This window comes from Hermetia illucens, chromosome 5 (genome assembly GCF_905115235.1).
Source record: "Hermetia illucens chromosome 5, iHerIll2.2.curated.20191125, whole genome shotgun sequence".
Taxonomy (NCBI): Eukaryota; Metazoa; Arthropoda; class Insecta; order Diptera; family Stratiomyidae; genus Hermetia; species Hermetia illucens.
This window is the reverse complement of record NC_051853.1, coordinates 9,251,776-9,272,357: the sequence shown is the minus strand read 5'-3', so window position 1 is coordinate 9,272,357 and position 20,582 is coordinate 9,251,776. Positions and strand designations below refer to the sequence as shown.

General features: G+C 44.2%; 1 protein-coding gene across 1 annotated transcript in view; it reads left to right on the top strand.

Annotated features, from left to right (window-relative positions):
• The window catches only part of LOC119656829 (chondroitin sulfate glucuronyltransferase), a 122,482-nt gene that overhangs the window by 23,461 nt on the left and 78,439 nt on the right, over positions 1-20,582 (top strand). Inside the window, exon 2 of the mRNA XM_038063475.1 lies at positions 17,020-17,622. Coding sequence (XP_037919403.1) covers positions 17,020-17,622 — 603 coding nt within the window. The remainder of the gene's footprint in view (positions 1-17,019; positions 17,623-20,582) is intronic.

Here is a 20,582-nt window from a genome sequence, read left to right as displayed (position 1 = left end):
AAATTTTAATATGCGATTTCGGGATGAAAAAGTTGTGCGCGAAGATGGCTCCAAAGAACCTTTCTGAGGAGCAAAAGCAGCATCGAATGAGCGCCGCAGAGGACTGTTTGGAACAAGTGGAAAACCATCCCACGCTGCTTGATCGAGTTATTACAGGCGATAAGAACTGGTTTTTCGAATACGAATTTGAAACCAAACGCCAAAGCTCACAATGGTTGTCTCCGCACGTTTAAAACAAAACCTTATTAAAATCGGTTTACTGTCTGTCTGTCTGTCTGTCTGTCTGTCCGTCACACGCATTTTTCTCGGAGACGGTTATAGCAATTGGCACCACATTTGGTAGAAAGGTGGGAACTGTAAACGCTCACGCATATAGTGAGTTACATCCTTTTACGTCCAATTTAAGGGGGGGTCCCCATACATGCAAAGGGAGGGTGTACATTTTTTTTTCATCAAATATAGTCATGTGGGGTATCAAATTAAAGGTTTCGATTAGTACTTTTCGAAGCCAGTCTTAGTTTTGACATTTGTTGAAAAGGTGGGGAGTGCGGGGGGTTGAAAGTGGTCATTTTTTTAACGAACTCATTCTCAGAAACTACCCAACCGAAAAATTTGACAAAAATCAGGGGGCTCTCACTATATTGTGCCTAGGCTCCGAAATACCCTCCATACCGATACCTGTTCAAATAAAGTTAATAATAGTACATTACTATAATTTTTAGTAATTGACAGGAAAACCCCCCTTAAGTTCACCCTAGAATCACAAAATTTTGCAACAATATAGGCTAGAGCTTAGAGCATGCTCCTGCCAAATTTGGTGCAAATCGCACTATTACTAACAAAGTAATACTAAGTCAAAGCTGTCGCTTCTCTGCAAATTCGAGACTTTGAATGTCAATATCACTTGAAAGTGGCTATTTTCACATAATATACGCATATTTTACATGCTACATTCTAATGGGACAAATGCACACCCAAATTTCTTTATAAAAGAAATACACAAAACCTTTCATACCTGAAGCGTCTAGCTTCCGGTTTCCCGACTTGTTTATATTTGATGTTGGTTAAATTGTTTTCATTCGCTAATAATATTAAACTCAGAGCGTGAAGCGTATGAGGTTGACCATTATCAACACAGGGCTTTCCATCAAATGATTTATTTAAATCGGTTTCTAGAAAATAGAGGGCAATGGAATTTTTAGCTATATTACACGGAGCTGTCGTGCACTCGTCACCTTCAGTTCACAAGCGGGATCGGCTCGTGTTGATCGGTTTCGTCATTTTATTTTATCAAATGCCTGATCAGGATGTAATCGCGAGATCTTTAAATCCCCATCCAGCGTATCAAGCCACCGTTGTTTTGGCTGGTTTTTTGGTTGCTTACCATTGCTTTCGATGTTCTGATCAATGCTGGTTGTTCAGTTCTCGTTAGCGTGAATTACTTGACCACACCATCGAAAACGCCTCTCTTGCAGTTTTCCCACGGTCGATGCAAACCCATATCGATCGCGGATATTCTCATTTCAGACGTAATCAAAACGTGTCACGCCACCAGTGCAATGCAACATGTTCGTCCCCATTACCGCAAGACGCCGTTCATTGTCCTTTATAGTCGGCCAACACTCAGAACTATAGAGAGTGGCAGACGGACGACATTGCAGTAAATTTTATATTTGGGATGTGCGCTGATACGTCGATCACAAAGAACACCAGTTGAGGAATGCCACTTCATCCAGGTTGCATTAATGCGTGAAACAATTTCATTACGCAGTTCTCCAATGGCTGATAGCGTTGACTCGAGATATTTAAATCGCTGAGTTCTGGCAATGGAAGTAACCTGCCCAGAACTGAACGATTTCAATATCTCGGGTCAATGCTATAAGCCAATGGAGAATTACGTTATACTCCTCACATAGGGAAACACAAAACCTCTTATATCTGAAGCGTCAAGCTTCCGGTTTCCCGACTTGTTTACAGTTGGTATATAAGTTGAAAAATGAGAACTAGGTTTTTTTCCTTATCCTAATTAGGTACTAGCACTGAAGAAGGAGGCACGTGGTCTCCGAAACGATCGTATGCGGGGAAAAAATAAAAATGTTTACAGGATAAGGAAAAAAACCTAGTTCTCATTTTTCAACTTATAAGGTTTTGTGTTTACACAAGTCCACGAAATTTGGTGGTAAAGTTGGGAGCAGGGTTGATTGATTTGAATCATGATTCATATCAAGTGATTTTTTATAAAAATCATGATTTGAATCAAACTTGGTTTTTTTCTCATAAAAGTTCTTAGTTTACAGTTACATAAAATAAAGACACTTATTCAAGTGCACAATTTCTATTAATTGATGGAGACTATAATATTAGCGCAAGTTCCAACGAATAAGAGAATCAATCAACAGGAACTATTTACTAAAATATTCAAAAAGGAGCACCAATTTTGCTGCCTATTAACTATTCAGCCAGCTCCGAAAATTGGATTAGACCAAACCAATCGTTGAAAATGGCCTTTATTCAGAGGTAGAGAAGGTTTCTTCTGTAAACAATTAGCACAAGATAGGCTTTAATTGATCACGCTCATCTATACTGCTTAACTGTGATTTGGACGATTACGGTCTTGTCCAGCCCCGAGACAACTCACCAGACGCTGCTTAACCCTGGACGAAACTATAGTCGTCTGTATTTTTTAACTTTGGATGTTAGCCCAAAAAAAAGTAGTCCCTGGACCAGCAAAGTGGTAGAAAGTCGCTTTCCAATTGGTCCAGTCTGTCATCTGTCAAATAAAGTCGAAACTGTGGCCCATACCCGGTCACAGCAAAGCTGCTGGTAATAGCATATATAACTTTCCCAATTTGCCTATCCAACTTTTAGTTGAGCACATTTGAAATTCTTACAAAAAATATTGACAATGGTTTGTAACGGAAGAATGCCGAATACCGGGTAATTTTGCATTCTCAAAGAACGCGGGCACGCGTGAACCAAGAACTCCGTCGAACAGAGAAGCGACTTCACAAACATAAAAAGCAAGCCTGGCAGAACCAACAAGTCTGTGAACTAGAAAAATTCAGGGAGCAACCGCACCAGGCGCGGAAGTTTTACTAACAAGTCAGTATGATGAAGCCTTATACACTTCGAGAGAAAGACCCTTGTACACCTCGATTGAAAGAGGGAAATCTGATTTCCGACAGAATGGGAGGGAGGCGACCAATTACACCAAGGGGTTCATCAACTTGTGCTCAAGATGTGAAACAGCGAATCAATGCCTGACGACTGGCTAAGAGGCATTATCTGTCTCATACATAAAAAGGGAGATATCACACAGTGCAGCCCATACGCCCATACCAAAGCGACTTCACATCAAGCAAATCAGCAACAGATCAGATTTTCTCTCTGCGGCAAGCGATGGAGAAACTGTTGGAATATGGACACCAGTTGCACCATCTACTCCTCGACTTTAAAACCGTCTATGATAACTTAGCCAGGGTAAAACTGTACACGGCCATGAGAGAATTCGGTACCTCGACGAAATTGATAAGACTGACGATATCGACATTATGGGAAGAACCACCCGAGATGTACAAACTGCTTTCATCCAGATCAAGCATGCGGCGCGAGATCTTGGGCTGCATATCAATGAAGGCAAAACAAAGTATATGGTGGAAAAGTCAGCACCGAAAACCAACCAACCAACAACATCAAACCGCACTGGTCAAACGGGAAGAATAAAGATAGGAGAATACAACTTTGACACCGTTGATAATTTCTCCTATCTAGGGTCGAAAATCACAACCGATAATAGCTACGATGAGGAAATCCGTGCACGGTTGTTGTCAACCAACAGAGCCTATTTTAGCCTACAAAAACTGTTTCGCTCGAAACGTCATAGGGTCATAGCTCTTACTGTACAAGACAATGATCTTGTCAGCCCTCATGTATTCCTCGGAGACTTGGGTTCTTAGCAAGAAGAATTGCCAACTCTTGGCCGCGTTCCAAAGAATAATCCTCTGAAAAATTTTTGGCCCACTACATGGGGATGGACGATTCCGTAGCCTACATAACGACGAAATCTATGAGCGATACCACGACCGTCAGGTTGTGGATAAAATCCGGCTCAATAGGTTACGGTGGGCGGGTCACTTAGTATGAATGAGGATGATCCCACCCGGAAAGTCTATAAGGGCAATATCTATGGTAGAAAAATAAGACGAGGCAGACCTTGCCCAAGATTGAGCGATGGCGTAGGTCAGGTCGTCAGACAGCTTTTAGGGATATCGAATTGGTGGACCTCCGCGCAAAATCGAGATGTCTAGAGTTCCTCATTAAGGCAGGCCTAGACCACATACCGGTTGTTGCGTCGTTGATGATGATGATGATGATAACATTGTTACTCGAGATATTGAAATCGGTCAGTTCTGGAAAGGTCGCTGCCGCTGACAGTGACAGTGCCTGTTTCATGTGTCTTAATACAAAAAAAAATTTAATACAAACCCAATTTCCTAAAATCGTACATCTCCTTGTTATGAAGTCCCTACCTAGATCAAATGTTTAGCGAAACCCATAGAAGCAGGCACTTATTACTTTTTGCCCATGGCAAAGCACGATTATTTCAATAGGCATAACCCCAAGCTAGGATGCACTAGCTTGGAGTTATGCTCAGCGGTATCAGATGAAACCCGGATAAATTCATTCGCCAATGTCAGCCTTTTAAAAATAAGGAAAATATTCCATAATACCATTTTGAACTCATTGATAGTGTTCATTTCTGCAATTCTAACACTGAGCTCCAATAATATGATCATTAAATTACTTCAAAATCTTTATAGCTTTTCCAATAAGCGATTCCACTATGACTATGTTGACGCTATTGTTTTGCAACCTCCAACCTCAAAACATGAAAATCTATCTTCGTCTCGAGTGGATCCGTGTTCATATTGATCAATAAGCAGAAATTTAATAGCTAAAAGCAGCAATATTTCGCACCAAACAAACTAACAGATAGTTCCTGGAAATTTGCCAAATCTTAATAAAATAAAGTCATTCCAAAAACATATTAACTGAAATGCAGTTTAAGGGGGTCATCCCTCTTTGCTAAGATCATAAAAATTGAAGCCGAGGCATTCTTCAAGAAACCTAAGATTTATGGATGATGAGATATAGCAGATTAACGGTCAAGTTAAGATTTTATGGTTAAAAATCGCATTCTACTTTTTAAATGCGTTTTTCTGAATGTAGTTAAGTCCGCACAGCGTGACATCAGAAAAACACCTTTTTTTGAGATGGCTGTGTAAGTTGCTCTGTATTTCAATAACGAACTATGCTATCGGGCTGGAAAAATTACTACGCATGCTTAAGATATTAATAAATATATGGTGAAAAATTAGCATTTGTATCTTTATCCAGTTCTTCATAAAAAAATTTTCAAAAAAGCGAAAAAAACGGCCTTAACACCGGATGACCCCCTTAAGCAAATTTTCCATGCAAAAAGATTTATATTGGAGGGTAAGCTGTATTTGACACATGTAAAACATGAAAATAATTTTCTAATTTTATATTTATGTGTGTACATTTCATTTCTTTCCTATAGAATTATCAAATATGTCGGGCAGTGATAAATTAGATTTGGTTATTATTCAGAATAATAGAAACTATAAATGTTTGAATCGTTCTGGTAGACTTTGGCTTTTTTGCGTTATTTGTAGGTCGGAATTTCTAAGTAGCTATCGTCAAGTATCTATCGATAAAATATTGGGTTCACAGTTGAGCTTGATTTACTTCCGATCATTATCGAATCGAATCGTTTGCAGAAAATTAAAAATTTAATTGGAATTTGAGATGTACTTAGAAATTTATCGTATTTAACGCTAGTTAATGAAAATCAAGCGTTTCTTTTAAGGAGGGCATGTAGATTAGATACGATCATACACATCTCATTTTAATAATTTCTGATTAATTTGATTTGAAACGACGGACGGATCAAAGATGGCCTATGGAGTCGGCGCGGGGGTTTTCTCGAATACACACGGTGTATCCAAGTCGTATGGTCTCCCAGGTTTCGCCAGTGTATTCCAGGCGGAAGTACTGGCGATATTGGAAGTCTGTCGATGGCTGGAGCGTGATTCGAGTCCCAAGCGTAACATAGCCATTCTGACCGACAGCCAAGCGGCCATCAAGGCCTTGTACTCAACGACGACATCTTCCCGGTTGGTGGGGCAGTGCAGAGACACGCTCAACCATCTGGGCGGCACGCTCAAGATCACTCTCCTCTGGGTTCCCGGGCATAGGAACATAGAAGGGAATGAGCGGGCTGACGGATTGGCCAGGCAAGGCTCTGCTCTTGGCAGTCCCTCGGGGAACACAGTCGGTGTTCCGCTGGCGGCTGTCGGGGGCCGAGTCTACTCGCACTACCTAGCAGCCGCGGGCCTGAGATGGCGAAGGCTTACAAGCTGTGCCAAATCAAGGAGAATTTGGCCCGCTTATAACATAGCCCGATCACGAGAGCTCCTGTGCCAGACGCGTGCAAATGCATTCAAGATTACGGCGGTCTGCACGGGGCACTGGCCCATAGGGGACCATGCCGCTAGGCTCGGCTTACCCTACAACTCGCATTGCCGAAGCTGCGGAGAAGGAAGGGAAACCCTCATGCACTTTCTCTGCGATTGCCCGGCTCTGGCTCGAGTCAGGCTGCGGACACTGGGTAAACCATTCTTTGGGGACCTCAGTGAGATTTCTAGTTACAGGGTCGGAGAGCTGCTTTCCTTCGTGAATGCTACGGGCTGGCTCTGAGGATCCGAGCCAGCTGGACTCCGCTTCCCTGTTCCTATAACAACAGTCACGGTCTTAGGAGTTTGTGGCATCAAAACGGCGCACCAAAGCGCTAATTGGGCTCCTCGGAGCGGCCACTGATACCTACCTACCCTACCTTGATTTGAAACGTGTCTACTGCATACATCCATTTAATGTGCTTACGTGCAGCAATCTGATTTAATAGTTGACATCTTTACAAATGAAATTGAACAAAAAAAAAATTGGAGAAACATTTCTTTTGCTTCTACTTATTGTCTACTCGCATCCTAGGACGGGGAACATGGATCTATTGCCGAGAATGTTGCCCGTCTTTGCTTCCGTCAAGCTTCCCATCTAGGAATTTTGAAGCATCATTCGCTCGATGCTTATATTAAGATCCATTGCCATTAATCCGAAATGAATCTTTAAGGAATCTCTTTCTTTAGTTCCCGCTAGGATGTGAGAAGCAATAAGTAGCTGGGCAATGTCTGTTGTTATGATAGATGCGGCTACGTGCTCACAGTAACTTCCAGCCATGTGCTTGTAACCACGTGAGCGTATACCAATGCATTGCATCACATACACGGCACTAACACCAGTCCTTACGCGCAGAATTTTGCTCGCGTAACTCCGGCCGCGGTCAAAAATGTGCGAGACTTTTCCGTCTCCATAAAATTTCAGAGAACGTACTAAGAGTTGAATTTCCTTTGTACAGTCTTCTTTCTCCGTTGAATTTTTGCACATGACTATGGAACCCCTTTTATTACCATAACCAGCGGAATTCCCCTCCGTCACTTAATCATTCAATTATACTTTTTGGATTTCCAGAGATTGTAGCTTGTATTTAGAATCTCAGCAGTTGCCGATGTGATGCAAGTGATAAATGATTAGCTAGAAAACGTTATTCCTAAATAAAAATAACATTGCGGCCTTTCGAAAGATGTTTATGATCCTTTGGTTGTTGGACTGTTTTCTCGCCGCAGATGTTTTTAACTGACTCTCGAGTGGTTACATCCACTTGTCGTTAACCAATCATTTTCCCATGCACCATGTTGGGTTCTGGAAATCTGATTTATGTAACTGGAAGTATCTTGTGGTATGCAATAGATTCCTGAATAGGAACTAGGAGAACCCAAGCAACTTCGAAACACCCACTTCTTGCAAAGGTTACTTCAAAACATGAGGAAACCTACTCCTCCTCCTTAATTTGTCCCTACGCCCAGATGTTCCAGCGCTAAACGGGTATATAGCTCTGTTTCAAGCTTTCTCCTTGAGCTTTTAAAACTTGGGCAGGTGAAGAAGACGTCATCTGCATTTTCTAGACCGAACCTATAGACGTAATTCCTGTATCCACCGTGTCCGGTTAAGAAATGAGTCAGATCGTAACTCGTCTCATCGTGGTTCCGCATAGTCCACATACTAATGTCTAGAATAACCCTGTGTGTCCACCGGCCATGGCTGTTTTCCACGCAGCCAATGGCCGCATACGTTCACTTTGCTTGTTTAGGCTCGTTTCTTGATTCTCGTACAGACGACTTTCCTCATCGGTTAGAATATCCACCGGGATCATCCCCGCAATCACGTATGCTGCCTCATAAAATGTTGTTCGGTAGGCGCAACATGTTCGGAGAGCGCTTAACCAATATGCAGCTTGACGCTGTCTGTGATTTTCATCGTCGACGCCCACACTGATGCCCCGTATAAAAGTACAGAGCTGACGACTCGCGAGAAGAGTAATCGTCGACTGTGTTTCGGGCCGCCTACATTTGGAAGCATCCTTGCCAGTATTGAGCTGATCGTCGCCGTTATCTGCCCAGTAAACTTTAAGGGGGGTTTAAAGCTTAGCTTGGAGTCGAATGTTACTCTCAGGTATTTCAGCGATGGCTGAGAGCTAACGACGTGTGTCCCGATGCAAATTTCAACAGTTTTCCGTTTCCGCCGCTTTGTAAAGTGCACTAACTTCGTCTTGTGTTCGGCAAGCTCCAATCCGTGGTCTTTAAGCTAAGACTTGATCGTCCGTATAGTCTCGTTCGCATATAGCTGTACTTCGTCGGGGTGATTGGATATTATGACCACTCCAACGTCATCTGCGAATCCGACGACAACGGCTTGTTTAGCTACTGGAAGCCGTAAAACGCCATTATACATTAAGTTACATAGCAGAGGGCCCAGAGCAGACTCCTGCTGAACTCCTCTAGTTATTAAATACATCTTAGATCCTTCGTCCGTATCATATAGTAGCTTCCGCTGTCGGAAGTAATCAAAGATAATATTTAATATATATTGTGGCATTTGTCCCGCGATGAGCGCTTCGATGATATGGCAGAATTGAACGCACGCTTGATGTCAAGAGTCACCTGTGCACAGTATTTCCCTTCATCGTAGACTTTTCTGGCTAGTTTGTTGGGGATTTGATCAATGCCGGGGGCTGGGGTATCCCGGATCCTTTTCACTGCGTCCAAGACTTCGTCTGTGGTTACTGGAGGGAGGTCTTCAGCGCTCATTGTTATCATTAGGAAGATTGTTTCCGGGTGTTGGGGGAACAATGTCGAAACTATCTCCTACAATAAGCTAGGGCACATAATAGGAGGGGACCTTTTGCCTTTTATTGCTGACATAACGGACTTATACGCTCCTGCCCATGGATCTGAGTCTGCCTCATCACAGAGTCGCTTGAAGCAATAATTTTTACTTTTCGTGACGGCCCATTGCAACTTTTTTCGTGCCTGTTTATATTCGAGTTACCATTGCTAATACTCTGGCATGTTTCTTCCGCCTTCTGGCCTTCAAGCATTCCGCGTGACACTTCGCTATTTCAGCGTTCCACCAGTAGTTAGGGTTACGCTTCCGAGAGTGTGCACGTCTTGGCATGGAAGCGTCACATGCTCGGTATATCTGTTGGGACAGCTACGATGCTTTTTCTATGGCTGTTCCAATAAACTCGGTGTTCCACTGCCATACCTCCAGAAATAGTGTACTATCCTCATCAAGTGCTCTTGATGACCAACCTGTTTCTGCTTTTTTCAGGTGAGGATTTATTGTTCTCGGTCCCTTTCCAATAGTAATATATATCGCCTGGTGGTCGCTATGCGTGTATTCTTCGTTTACATGCCAGTGTAGATGCTTGACCAACGAATCACTTACAAAAGTAAGATCTACAACGGAGCCTAGCTCTCCACGTCTAAAGGTGTTTACGCTTCCTATGTATGCCAGGATGACGTTTAGGCAGGAGAAAGCCTCGAGTAGAATTCTTCCCCTTTCATTTGTTTTCTGGCTTCCCCACTCCATTGCTCAAGCGTTGAAGTCGCCAACAATAATTTTGGGGTTGCGATCTTTGGCGTCTCTCGCCAGTCTATCTAACATGTTGCAATACTCTGGTATTGTCATACTTGGGGCGGCATAACAGCTGTATATGTAGAGGTCATCAATCCTAACCCTTACAAAATCGTGTTCGCGGTGCTTCATTGCTTACATTAAGGCTCGATTGCCGCAAGCCCATAACGCAGCCTTTCCACCTATGAGAGTTTCCCAGACGCCATGATGGAGGCTTTTGTATTGCTCGCAGACAATAGCAACATCGATTTCCTCTTCATATACTTTCTGTGCTAGCAGGTCAGCTGAATGACTCTCATTTAGGTAGTGTACTTAAACCTATCTGGCTGGGCACCTGGTGCTACCCGTTATGAGGGTTTTTACTGCAGTCTTTCGCCAAATGATTTTCCTCCCCACATCTTCGACACAGTTTGGATCTATCAATGATGCTAGTGCAATCCTTCGCCATACGTCCGAATCCGAGGCATTTAAAACACTTTTTTAGTGGAATTTGCTCACGTAGCCTACACACGACCCAACCGATGTGGATTTTACCCGCAGACAGTGCTTTTGTAGCTGAGGTCATAGACATAGTCAGGATCGCTGTCTGCGTTCCACCGTACGCTCTCCTTAGGCTCATGATGTGTTTCCTGCACGTTCTCCAGTTTCAGTTGGTGTTTGAGCACTGCACAAATTTCCTCCTTCGTACCTTCGCTACCATTGACCGACTTACACGGATGGTCGCTTGCTCGACGAGTGAAGCCTCTATATTCTTTTGATGGTCGGCGTGATCCTTCTTTTCCTTCGATAGTTCGAATAGCAATCCTCCTTTTTGTGTTCGCCTAATTCGTGTTACATTGTCGCTAAGCTCCTTCAGCGTAGGATCAGCCTTAACTCTTCGTAAAATATCAGCATAGGACATACCCTCTTTTGCTGTTATTATCAGCGCTTGTTAACGATTACGTTCACCCCGCTCCTTCCTTGGTTTAGCCAAAGTCCAACTTGGGCTCGTATCCCTTTGGCTGTTGGCTCCTTTTACTCCAGCATTGTCCGATATTTTGGCGGGGGATCCTTCCTTCCCCACACATGAAAAAGGGGGTGTACATTTTTTCTTTCACCAAATGTCATGTGGGGTATCAAATGAAAGGTCTCGGTTAGTACTTTCCGAAGCCGGTCTTAGTTTTGACATTTTTTGGAAAGGCGGGGGTTCAAAGTGATCATTTCTTCCACGGACTCATTCTCAGAAACTACTGAACCGAAAAATATCAAAAAAATCAAGAGCCTGCCAGTATATGGTGCCTAGGCTCCACCTTCCGGTTTCCCGACCTGTTTAAATTTTCAGTTCTACTTACGTGATTCTTTTCACCAGTTCCAGCTTGATGCTCAAACTCGCGGGTTTTGGACCCTTAGTGTAGTGAACTACTACAGGCTACCCCAAGCTGGTGCCTGAGGGGAGGCTCCTTGGCGAAATCATAACAAGAGTGCTTTCGAATTCTCCAGTGAATTCCCATAGTTCCCTTCCCTTCATTGATCTCTGACGGAGTCTACCTTTTCCCTGGAACTATATTCTTTGAATGGGTCAATGCAAATGTATAGAATTTCAAATGATTGCACTAATCATTCGGTCCCCATGGTTTGATTTAAATGTGAACTTATATGTCATCTTCGTGTTGCTTTATCTACATTCTTCATGACGCGAACTAAGTTAACCTAATCGCGAATATAGTCCATATTTAGTTCTGAATATCTCATTCCGTTATCTAGCCTATGATCTTCTGATTGAATAACTCAGGAAGCACATATGCAAATTATCATCTGCGTACTCGCGCCAGATAAGACTTGATAAGGCCTTGTGTTCGCAATATCCCCGTCTATAATTCCCGAGACAGAGGCTGGTCAAGTAGATTTATGGCCGGAGCGCTAGTCGAGCGCTGAATAGATAGAATGCTCCTCGTACATCTGAAATTAGGGGAAAGAGATTTGAACGGTTCGCTATTGATGTCTGACTCTTGAAATCGTTCTAAGAACGTCTAGCGGATGTGAAAGTTTAACGTTGATTACTGGTGCATAAACATCGAAGTCTTGAATCTGCTGGGATAAATGTAGGTCGATTGGTTTTTGACCAACTAAAATATGTTTCCCGCAGATTGTGCTTTGCAGAAGGCGAACTCTGTTGCTTTGCGTTAGAATTTTAAGAGAAATTGTTGCTCAAAATAAACAGAAAAGAATGCGGAATCGCTTTATATCCATCAATAATTCAATGTGTGGGTGCCTGAAGATTTAACTGGAAAAAAATTAAGAGGGAAATTAACCTCCTGCATGATGCAGATGCACTTTCTGGGAGTCGCTCCTAGTCCAGGGACTTCTAGTGGCACTTGGGTATTAACATAAGTGGTGGTTTCTACATCTCAATGGCTTTTAAGAACATCTTAAAACGAACATCAACATGTGTTGTGCAGATGTATCTTATTCGTTCATATGTATCTACATAAGCGAGCGAGCATCATTTATTGGAAGATAAGATAATGATAGTGTTTGAAATTTCCCACTTGCCAAGATTTGAGGCACAGCTTCAAAATGACCCGGCTATGGCTACGGCTATAATTGGTAGCTATGAAAAAATAAATGATGCTCGCTAAATTGTAGCAGGAACGCCCAAGAAATTATCCGTAACGATGAGACTGATGCAATCTAATTGTAATGATTTATTCAACAAATTCGTTTTCATGAATGGTTATTAAAATTGTTTGCTTGAACGACTTCTTGAGTTGAGGAGAGGATTTAAGTGTAAGGCAAGATGATTCGGTATCTCAACGTGACCTAAGTGCCAGAATCGTGGCATCTGAAAGATATTCACATTTATTAAAAATAAAAATAACTCCGCCATACTATTAACATAGTATGCTGGTCTCAAGCCCAGGTAAAGGAGGAAGGTTTGAGGCAATGTACTTTGTACTATCCTTAGTAAAACAAAAATAAAATGTTGAGATCAGGAAAAGAGATAAACAGAGTACAGTTGAAGTCCTTCCACTATGCTAAATCCTACCTGATCTCTCTTGGTGACAGGTCCCGCAACAGGCCGACCAAGAAAATGCATACAATGTCGTTACAAACATGATGATCGGATTGAGTCACAAACCTCGAAGAAATGCTAGGGCGTCCACCTCAGTCGACGCGGCAGGACGGGCCCGGTCCTGTCAAGAAATGGGCAAGGGTTCTTGACGCATGGACGGCGTCAGGACGTAAGCAAGCTAGTCCGAACACAACGAATAAAACAAATACGTGTCTGCACGCTAAATGTTGGTACCTTAACTGGAAAGACCGAGGAACTCGCAAGAGCCCTTCGGAAAAGGCGCATTGGTATCTGTGCTCTGCAAGAAACCCGATTGTCTGGTGCCAAAAGCTGCGACATTAAACGCGGTAAAAATGGCTATAAACTTCTCTATTTTGGTAACCCACACACTCAATATGGTGCTGGATTGTCATCCCAGAGGGTTTCCGTGATGCCATTAAAGAAGTCGAACGATTTGATGATCGGCTGATGAAGCCCACCATTATATCAGCTGATCGCACTATTCACTTCTTCACCGCGTACGTAACACAGACAGGTCGACCTGATGCCGAGAAAGATGCCTTCTGGCAACTTCACGATGAAAAGACTTGTCACCTGCCTGCTGACGACTATATTATCATTGCCGGCGACCTTAATGGTTATGTGGGTGAAAAGGCAGGTGGTTGCAAGTGCCATGGGGGAAAGGGGTTCGGAGCACGCAATGAGCTTGACGAGCGTATAATCGATTTTGCAGACACCCATGACCTTGCACTTATGAATACATGGTTCATCAAACGATTGTCTCATCTTCCTACATTTTATAGTGGGAACAGTAAAACGCAAATCAGCTATATTCTCATAAGACGCCGACATTTTACCACTGCCACTGATTGCAAAACCGTTCCCTATGAGACCATCGCACCTCAACATCGACCGTTGATTGCTGTCCTGCGAATTAAGCCGACGATGAAATAGCGTAGGAACGCACTGGCCCGCGGCGCATTAAATGGTGGCGATTTGGTGAGAAGAAGAAGAAACGATCTCACTCACACGATTACCGACCGTTACGAATGTGGAAAAATCGTGGAACCAAATGAAAGACACGATCCACAAAGCGGCCTCTGCAACCCTCGAGGTCACCAAGCCGGGTAGGCGGTATATCAACCGAGATACTTGGCTTTGGAATGACGATGTTGAAATGAAGGTCCGTGAAAAGAAACGCCTCTACCACAAATTTCCCGACGATAAAACACAGGCCAATTGGCAAATTTATAAGAATGCTAAGCGGTCGCTTTCAACCAAGCGAACCATTACAAAAATCTTTAGGATAAACTGGACACTCGGAATGGCGAGAGTTATCTGTATCGACTTGCTAAAAGCCGTAACGAACGTACACAGGATATCAAACACTTCTGTTGCATTAATGACAAGAACGGTACTTTGCTTACCAACGGTCGAGCCGCAAAGAATAGATAGTGAAAATACTTCGAGAAGATTTCAACTGAAGAATTTGCTCATCCTCCACTTCCACAATCATTGCCGACATTTGGACCAGTTCCATCTGTCAGCGCAACTGGTGCTCAGAGGTGGCGGTGAGGAAGACGGGGCGGCAACCCTGTCGGCTGAACCAAAACCAAGTGGCCGAGGAGAACCTCTATAGTGGTGGCACCGGGAGATGCTGTATCGCATTGGCTTGCCGGCCGTGATGCAGTAGGCGAATGCCCTAAAGGCCTAATCAGGCTGATCAGACCCGAGTCTGCATGGGAACTCATCTAAAGTAGCAATTGGTCACGAAACCTTACTAGGGGTATACTGGTACCATGGGAACCGGGAAAGCCCCTGGTCTCACATACTTGCTGAGAATTCCTGTTGTATGTGAGTACAGCTGGGTTGTTTGCGGTTCGCCCCCCTAGTGGGAGTTTCATGGGGGTTGTGGTTATGCTCAAGCGAGAAGAGACCTTCGGACCTCGGCGTGGTGTTGCGTTTCAACACGGGTGCCGAACTCCTTAGTTCGGTAGAGATTTAAGTATATCTTGCATCCACCAGTATGAATGCTGAACCATGCACTTGGTATAGACTCGTACCGTCGTAGCTTGCTTCCGCGGGCCTCTGATTGTGGTCACAAAATCAATCTGTGTCTTAAGAAAACCGTGGGATTAAGTCTCCATTACAGGTACTCACGTTAAACCCCCAGGACTGACTGTTAGTGCAACTAAAGTCGAGGAGACAATAAGACGAATGAAATCGGGGAAAGCCACAGGATCTGACGACATCGCAACTGAGCTCTGGAAAGCGAATAGCTGGGACCCAACACTGTGGCTCAGTGAATTCTTTAATCGGATTATTCAGGAAGGAAGAACACCATCTGACTGGCAAGAAAGTACCACAGTTTCAATATGGAAAAAGAAAGGTAGTTCAGCAGAATCTTCAAATTATTGTCCGATCCGGTTACTTTCCCATACCATGAAGATTTTTGAACGCATTCTTGACAACCGTATTCGAGAAATCGTTGAAATAACCGTGAATCAAGCCGGATTTGTCAAAAACTGCGGAACTACTGACGCAATACACGCTGCGCGGTTACTCATGGAGAAACATGGTGAGAAGCATCGCCCTCTTTACGTTGCCTTTCTGGATCTAGAGAAAGCGTTTGACCGTGTACCACACGAACTCATCTGGTATGCTTTACGACAACACTTAGTGCCAGAAGAACTCGTGCGCTGGGTTCAATTGCTCTACCACGATCCGAAAAGTAAAGTTCGAAGTATGGCGGATGTATCAAAACCGCTTCGTGTCTCTGTTGGTGTTCATGAAGGAAGCGCCCTCTCACCACTCCTGTTTGTCCTTGTTATGGACACCGTCACACAGGATATCCAACGTCCAGCGCCCTACACACTGCTTTATGCAGATGATGTTTTCCTAGCATCTGATAGCAAAAATGATCTCGAGCAACTTGTTCAAAAATGGAATGATCGCCTCATGCAACACGGTCTCAGATTGAATTTAAACAAAACTGAATTTTTGACGACCGATCCCCATGAAACAGGCACAATTACTGTCATCAGCAGTGATCTGCCCAAAACTAAATACCTCGGGTCAACGCTATCAACCAATGGAGAACTGCGTTATGAAATTGCTTCACGCATTAACGCAACCTGGATGAAGTGGCGTTCCACAACTGGTGTTCTTTGGGATCGACGTACCAATGAACGTCTCAAATCTAAAATTTACCGCAATGTCGTCCGTCCAGTCGCTCTCTATGGTTCTGAGTGTTGGCCGACTATAAAAGACAACGAACGGCGCCTTGCAGTAATAGAGACGAAAATGTTGCGTTGGACTAGTGGCGTGACACGTTTTGATCACATCCGAAATGAGGATATCCGCAATGGTTATGGGGTTGCATCGATCGTGGAAAAATTACGAGAGAGGCGTCTTCGATGGTCACGCAATTCGCAATAACGAGAATTCACTTGCCAAGTTTGATCTGAACATCGAAGTCGATGGTAAACCTCCAAAAGCCAGGCCGAAACAGTGGTGGCTTGATACGCTGGATGGGGATTTAAAAGCCTCGAGATTGCACCCAGCCGACCCCGCTTATGGACGGGACAATGGCTGAAGAAAAAGAAGATTAAAATTAAAAATAATAACTCCGAGATTGGGGAATATATCGACAAATTATTGAAGTATCTCCAGGTTATTTCCTGGCATCTATAAATAAAATACATTTTATGTAAATTCAGTAATTCTGGAATTCTTGAGCTCCATAAAAAAGTATTTATTCAAAGAAAATTTTTGTATCTTTTAGACTTTAAGATGAATTCTTCCATTTAATCATTAATTGTGAAATTAACATTTATTTATTTTTCCTTTTCCAGGTGAAAAATGTGATACGGCCGCGCTACTATTCCTCGGAGCTGGGTATCCGGGAAAAGATTTTCATCGGAGTGATGACCACCCAGGACAATATCAATACACTAGCGACTGCCTTCAATCGTACTTCTGCACATTTAGTAAATAAAATAAAATTTTTCATAAATGCTGACAACGTCAAGTCGAATTTCAAGTTAAAAAACATTGTCGGATTTACAGACACTCGCGAAAATCTTCGACCATTTCATATACTCAAATACATTGCAGATAATTATCTGGACGAATATGATTATTTTTATATTGTGCCTGATACAGTGTATGTAGATGCGCGTAGATTGAAAACGCTCCTATATCATATAAGTAGTACGTTTGATGTGTATATGGGGCGTAGGTGTGATAATGTCGATTTGGATGGTTTCGGAATAGAGAATGATCGAAATTATTGTGATTTAGATGCTGGAATCCTGCTGAGTAGTAGTGTAATTCGCAAGATCCGGTCAAATTTAGATTGGTGCGTGCGAAATGCCGTCACGAATTTTCACAGTGTGAACATTGGAAAATGCGTCAAATATTCCAGCAAGATTGTCGAATGCCAAGATCAGTTTCAGGTGAGTTCGCAGAAATATGAGTTTGCAACATGTGAAATAGACCCCCAAGAATATATTTTAGGAATATGAGGAAAGCATATGGCTAATGGGAGATTTTATGGTTGAAATCGTTACTTTTTATGTGTTCAATGAGGTTTTTTGTGCTTTCGGCGAGTGAACGTAACTAAGATATTCTTGGAAAATGATTTAATGGCTTCAATTGAAGGTCTTTCCTACCAGCGTTTTTCATGCTTAACTGAAAAGAATCTTATTTGAAACTTTGGTGACAAATTAATTTTAAGTAGTGCATTTTTTGCAATGGGTAGGTAGGTAGGTATCAGTGGCCGCTCCGAGGAGCCCAATTAGCGCTTTGGTGCGCCGGTTTGATGCCACAAACTCCTAAGACCGTGACTGTTGTTATAGGAACAGGAAAGCAGAGTCCAGCTGGCTCGGATCTTCAGAGCCAGTCCGTAGCATTCACGAAGGAAAGCAGCTCTCCGACCCTGCAGCTAGAAATCTCACTGAGGTCCCCAAAGAATGGTTTATCCAGTGTCCGCAGCCTGACTCGAGCCAGAGCCGGGCAATCGCAGAGAAAATGCATGAGGGTTTCCCTTCCTTCTCCGCAGCTTCGGCAATGCGAGTTGTAGGGTAAGCCGAGCCTAGCGACATGGTCCCCTATGGGCCATTGCCCGTACAGACCGCCGTAATCTTGAATGCATTTGCACGCGTCTGACACAGGAGCTCTCGTGATCGGGCTATGTTGTAAGTGGGCCAAATTCTCCTTGATTTGGCACAGCTTGTAAGCCTTCGCCATCTCAGGCCCGCGGCTGCTAGGTAGTGCGAGTAGACTCGGCCCCCGACAGCCGCCAGTGGAACACCGACTGTATTCCCTGAGGGACTGCCAAGAGCAGAGCCTTGCCTGGCCAATCCGTCAGCCCGCTCATTCCTCTCTATGTTCCTATGCCCGGGAACCCAGAGGAGAGTGATCTTGAGCGTGCCGCCCAGATGGTTGAGCGTGTCTCTGCACTGCCCCACCAACCGGGAAGATGTCGTCGTTGAGCACAAGGCCTTGATGGCCGCTTGGCTGTCGGTCAGAATGGCTATGTTACGCTTGGGGCTCGAATCACGCTCCAGCCATCGACAGACTTCCAATATCGCCAGTACTTCCGCCTGGAATACACTGGCGAAACCTGGGAGACCATACGACTTGGATACACCGTGTGTATTCGAGAAAACCCCCGCGCCGACTCCATAAGCCATCTTTGATCCGTCCGTAAAGAATACCATGTCATAGTCTTGCAACACGCCGCCGGTCTTCCACTTTGCCCTGGTTGGAAGGTCCACAGCAAAGTTTCTCGTGAAGTTCAGCTTGCGTGTGACATAGTCCGTGGGGGATGCCCAGATTTCTCGAGGTATTTCATCTAGAATGTTGCTGTGGCCGTAGGACTTCGCTGTCCAACATCCGGACTCACGTAGTCTGACGGCACTGCACGCTGCAACATATTTGATGTGGAGGTCAAGGGGGAGGAGATGCAGGAGTACATTGAGAGCATCTGCCGGGCAGGACTGCAGAGCCCCCGTAGCACCTGCACACGCGGTTCTTTGAATTCTATTAGGCTTCGTTCTATTGTATTTCTTCTTCAAAGCCTGGCACCATACAATGGATCCGTACGTCAGGATCGGACGCACTACAGCGGTGTACATCCAGAGAACCATCCTCGGCCGGAGACCCCATTTCTTTGCAAAGGTTCTCTTACAGGCATAGAAGGCTATACAGGCCTTCTTAACCCTCAGTTCTATGTTCAATCTCCAATTTAGCTTAGGATCCAGGATTACACCCAGATACTTTACATTACAGGAAAGGACCAATCTTTGTTCATTCAGCCGTGGTAGATGGAATTCAGGTATCCTTGTCTTGGTGGTGAATAGCATCAGTTGCGTTTTGGTTGGGTTTATGCTGAGTCCGCATCTTGCGGCCCACAGGCACACCTTTCGCAACGCTCCTTCCATGATGTCGCTCATAATGGACAGAAACATCCCTGATACTAATATCACCAAGTCGTCGGCATACGCCACCACCTTCACCCCGCTGCTGTCCAATGTACGTACCCACCACCCTGGGGAGTGCCTCTGTTCACAGCTCTGGTCAAGTGGTTGCCTCCCAGATCGGACTGGATTATCCTGGTACTCAGCATGGATATAATCCAATGCGTGAGATACCCCTCCAGTCCAATACCGGTCAAGGCTTCCTTGATGGCGTTGGTACTGACGTTGTTGAAAGCTCCTTCTATATCCAAGAAGGCAGCAAGGGTATACTGCTTGTACTGCAGCGACCGCTCAACCGTGCCAATTACCTCGTGGAGGGCGGTTTCTGTGGATTTTCCTTTGAGGTAGGCATGCTGGGACTTAGAGAAAGGCGTTCTCTCCATAATCGTCCTTAAGTGAATGTCCAGGACGCGTTCTAGGGTCTTCAGCACGAAAGAGGTCAGGCTGATTGGCCGAAAGTCCTTCGCGGACTCATGACCTCGCCTGCCCGCTTTCGGTATGAAAACCACCCGTGCGCGCCTCCAGGACTGCGGTACGTATCCTAAAGTGATGCAGCTTCGGTAAATCTCAACAAGCCACGGCACAACCCTTTCTTGCTGCTTCTGTAACATGACTGGCATTATGCCATCTGGGCCTGGAGATTTGTATGCGGAGAAGGTGTTTATAGCCCAGCCGATCCTATCCCCGGTAATTACCGATTTGATAATCTCACACAGCTGGGGTTGCCGCAAACCCTCCAAGCGAGGTTCTGACTCACATTCCTCTTCGCTGGAGGGAAAGTGCGTTTGCACCAGCAGCTCCAAGGTTTCACTAGAAGATTCCGTCCAGGAGCCTTCCGACTTTTCAAGGAAGGATGGACTCTTATGTTCCTTGGACAGAATCTTATTGAGCCTCGCGGATTCACTAGTGCTTTCAATGTTCTGACAATAGTCTAG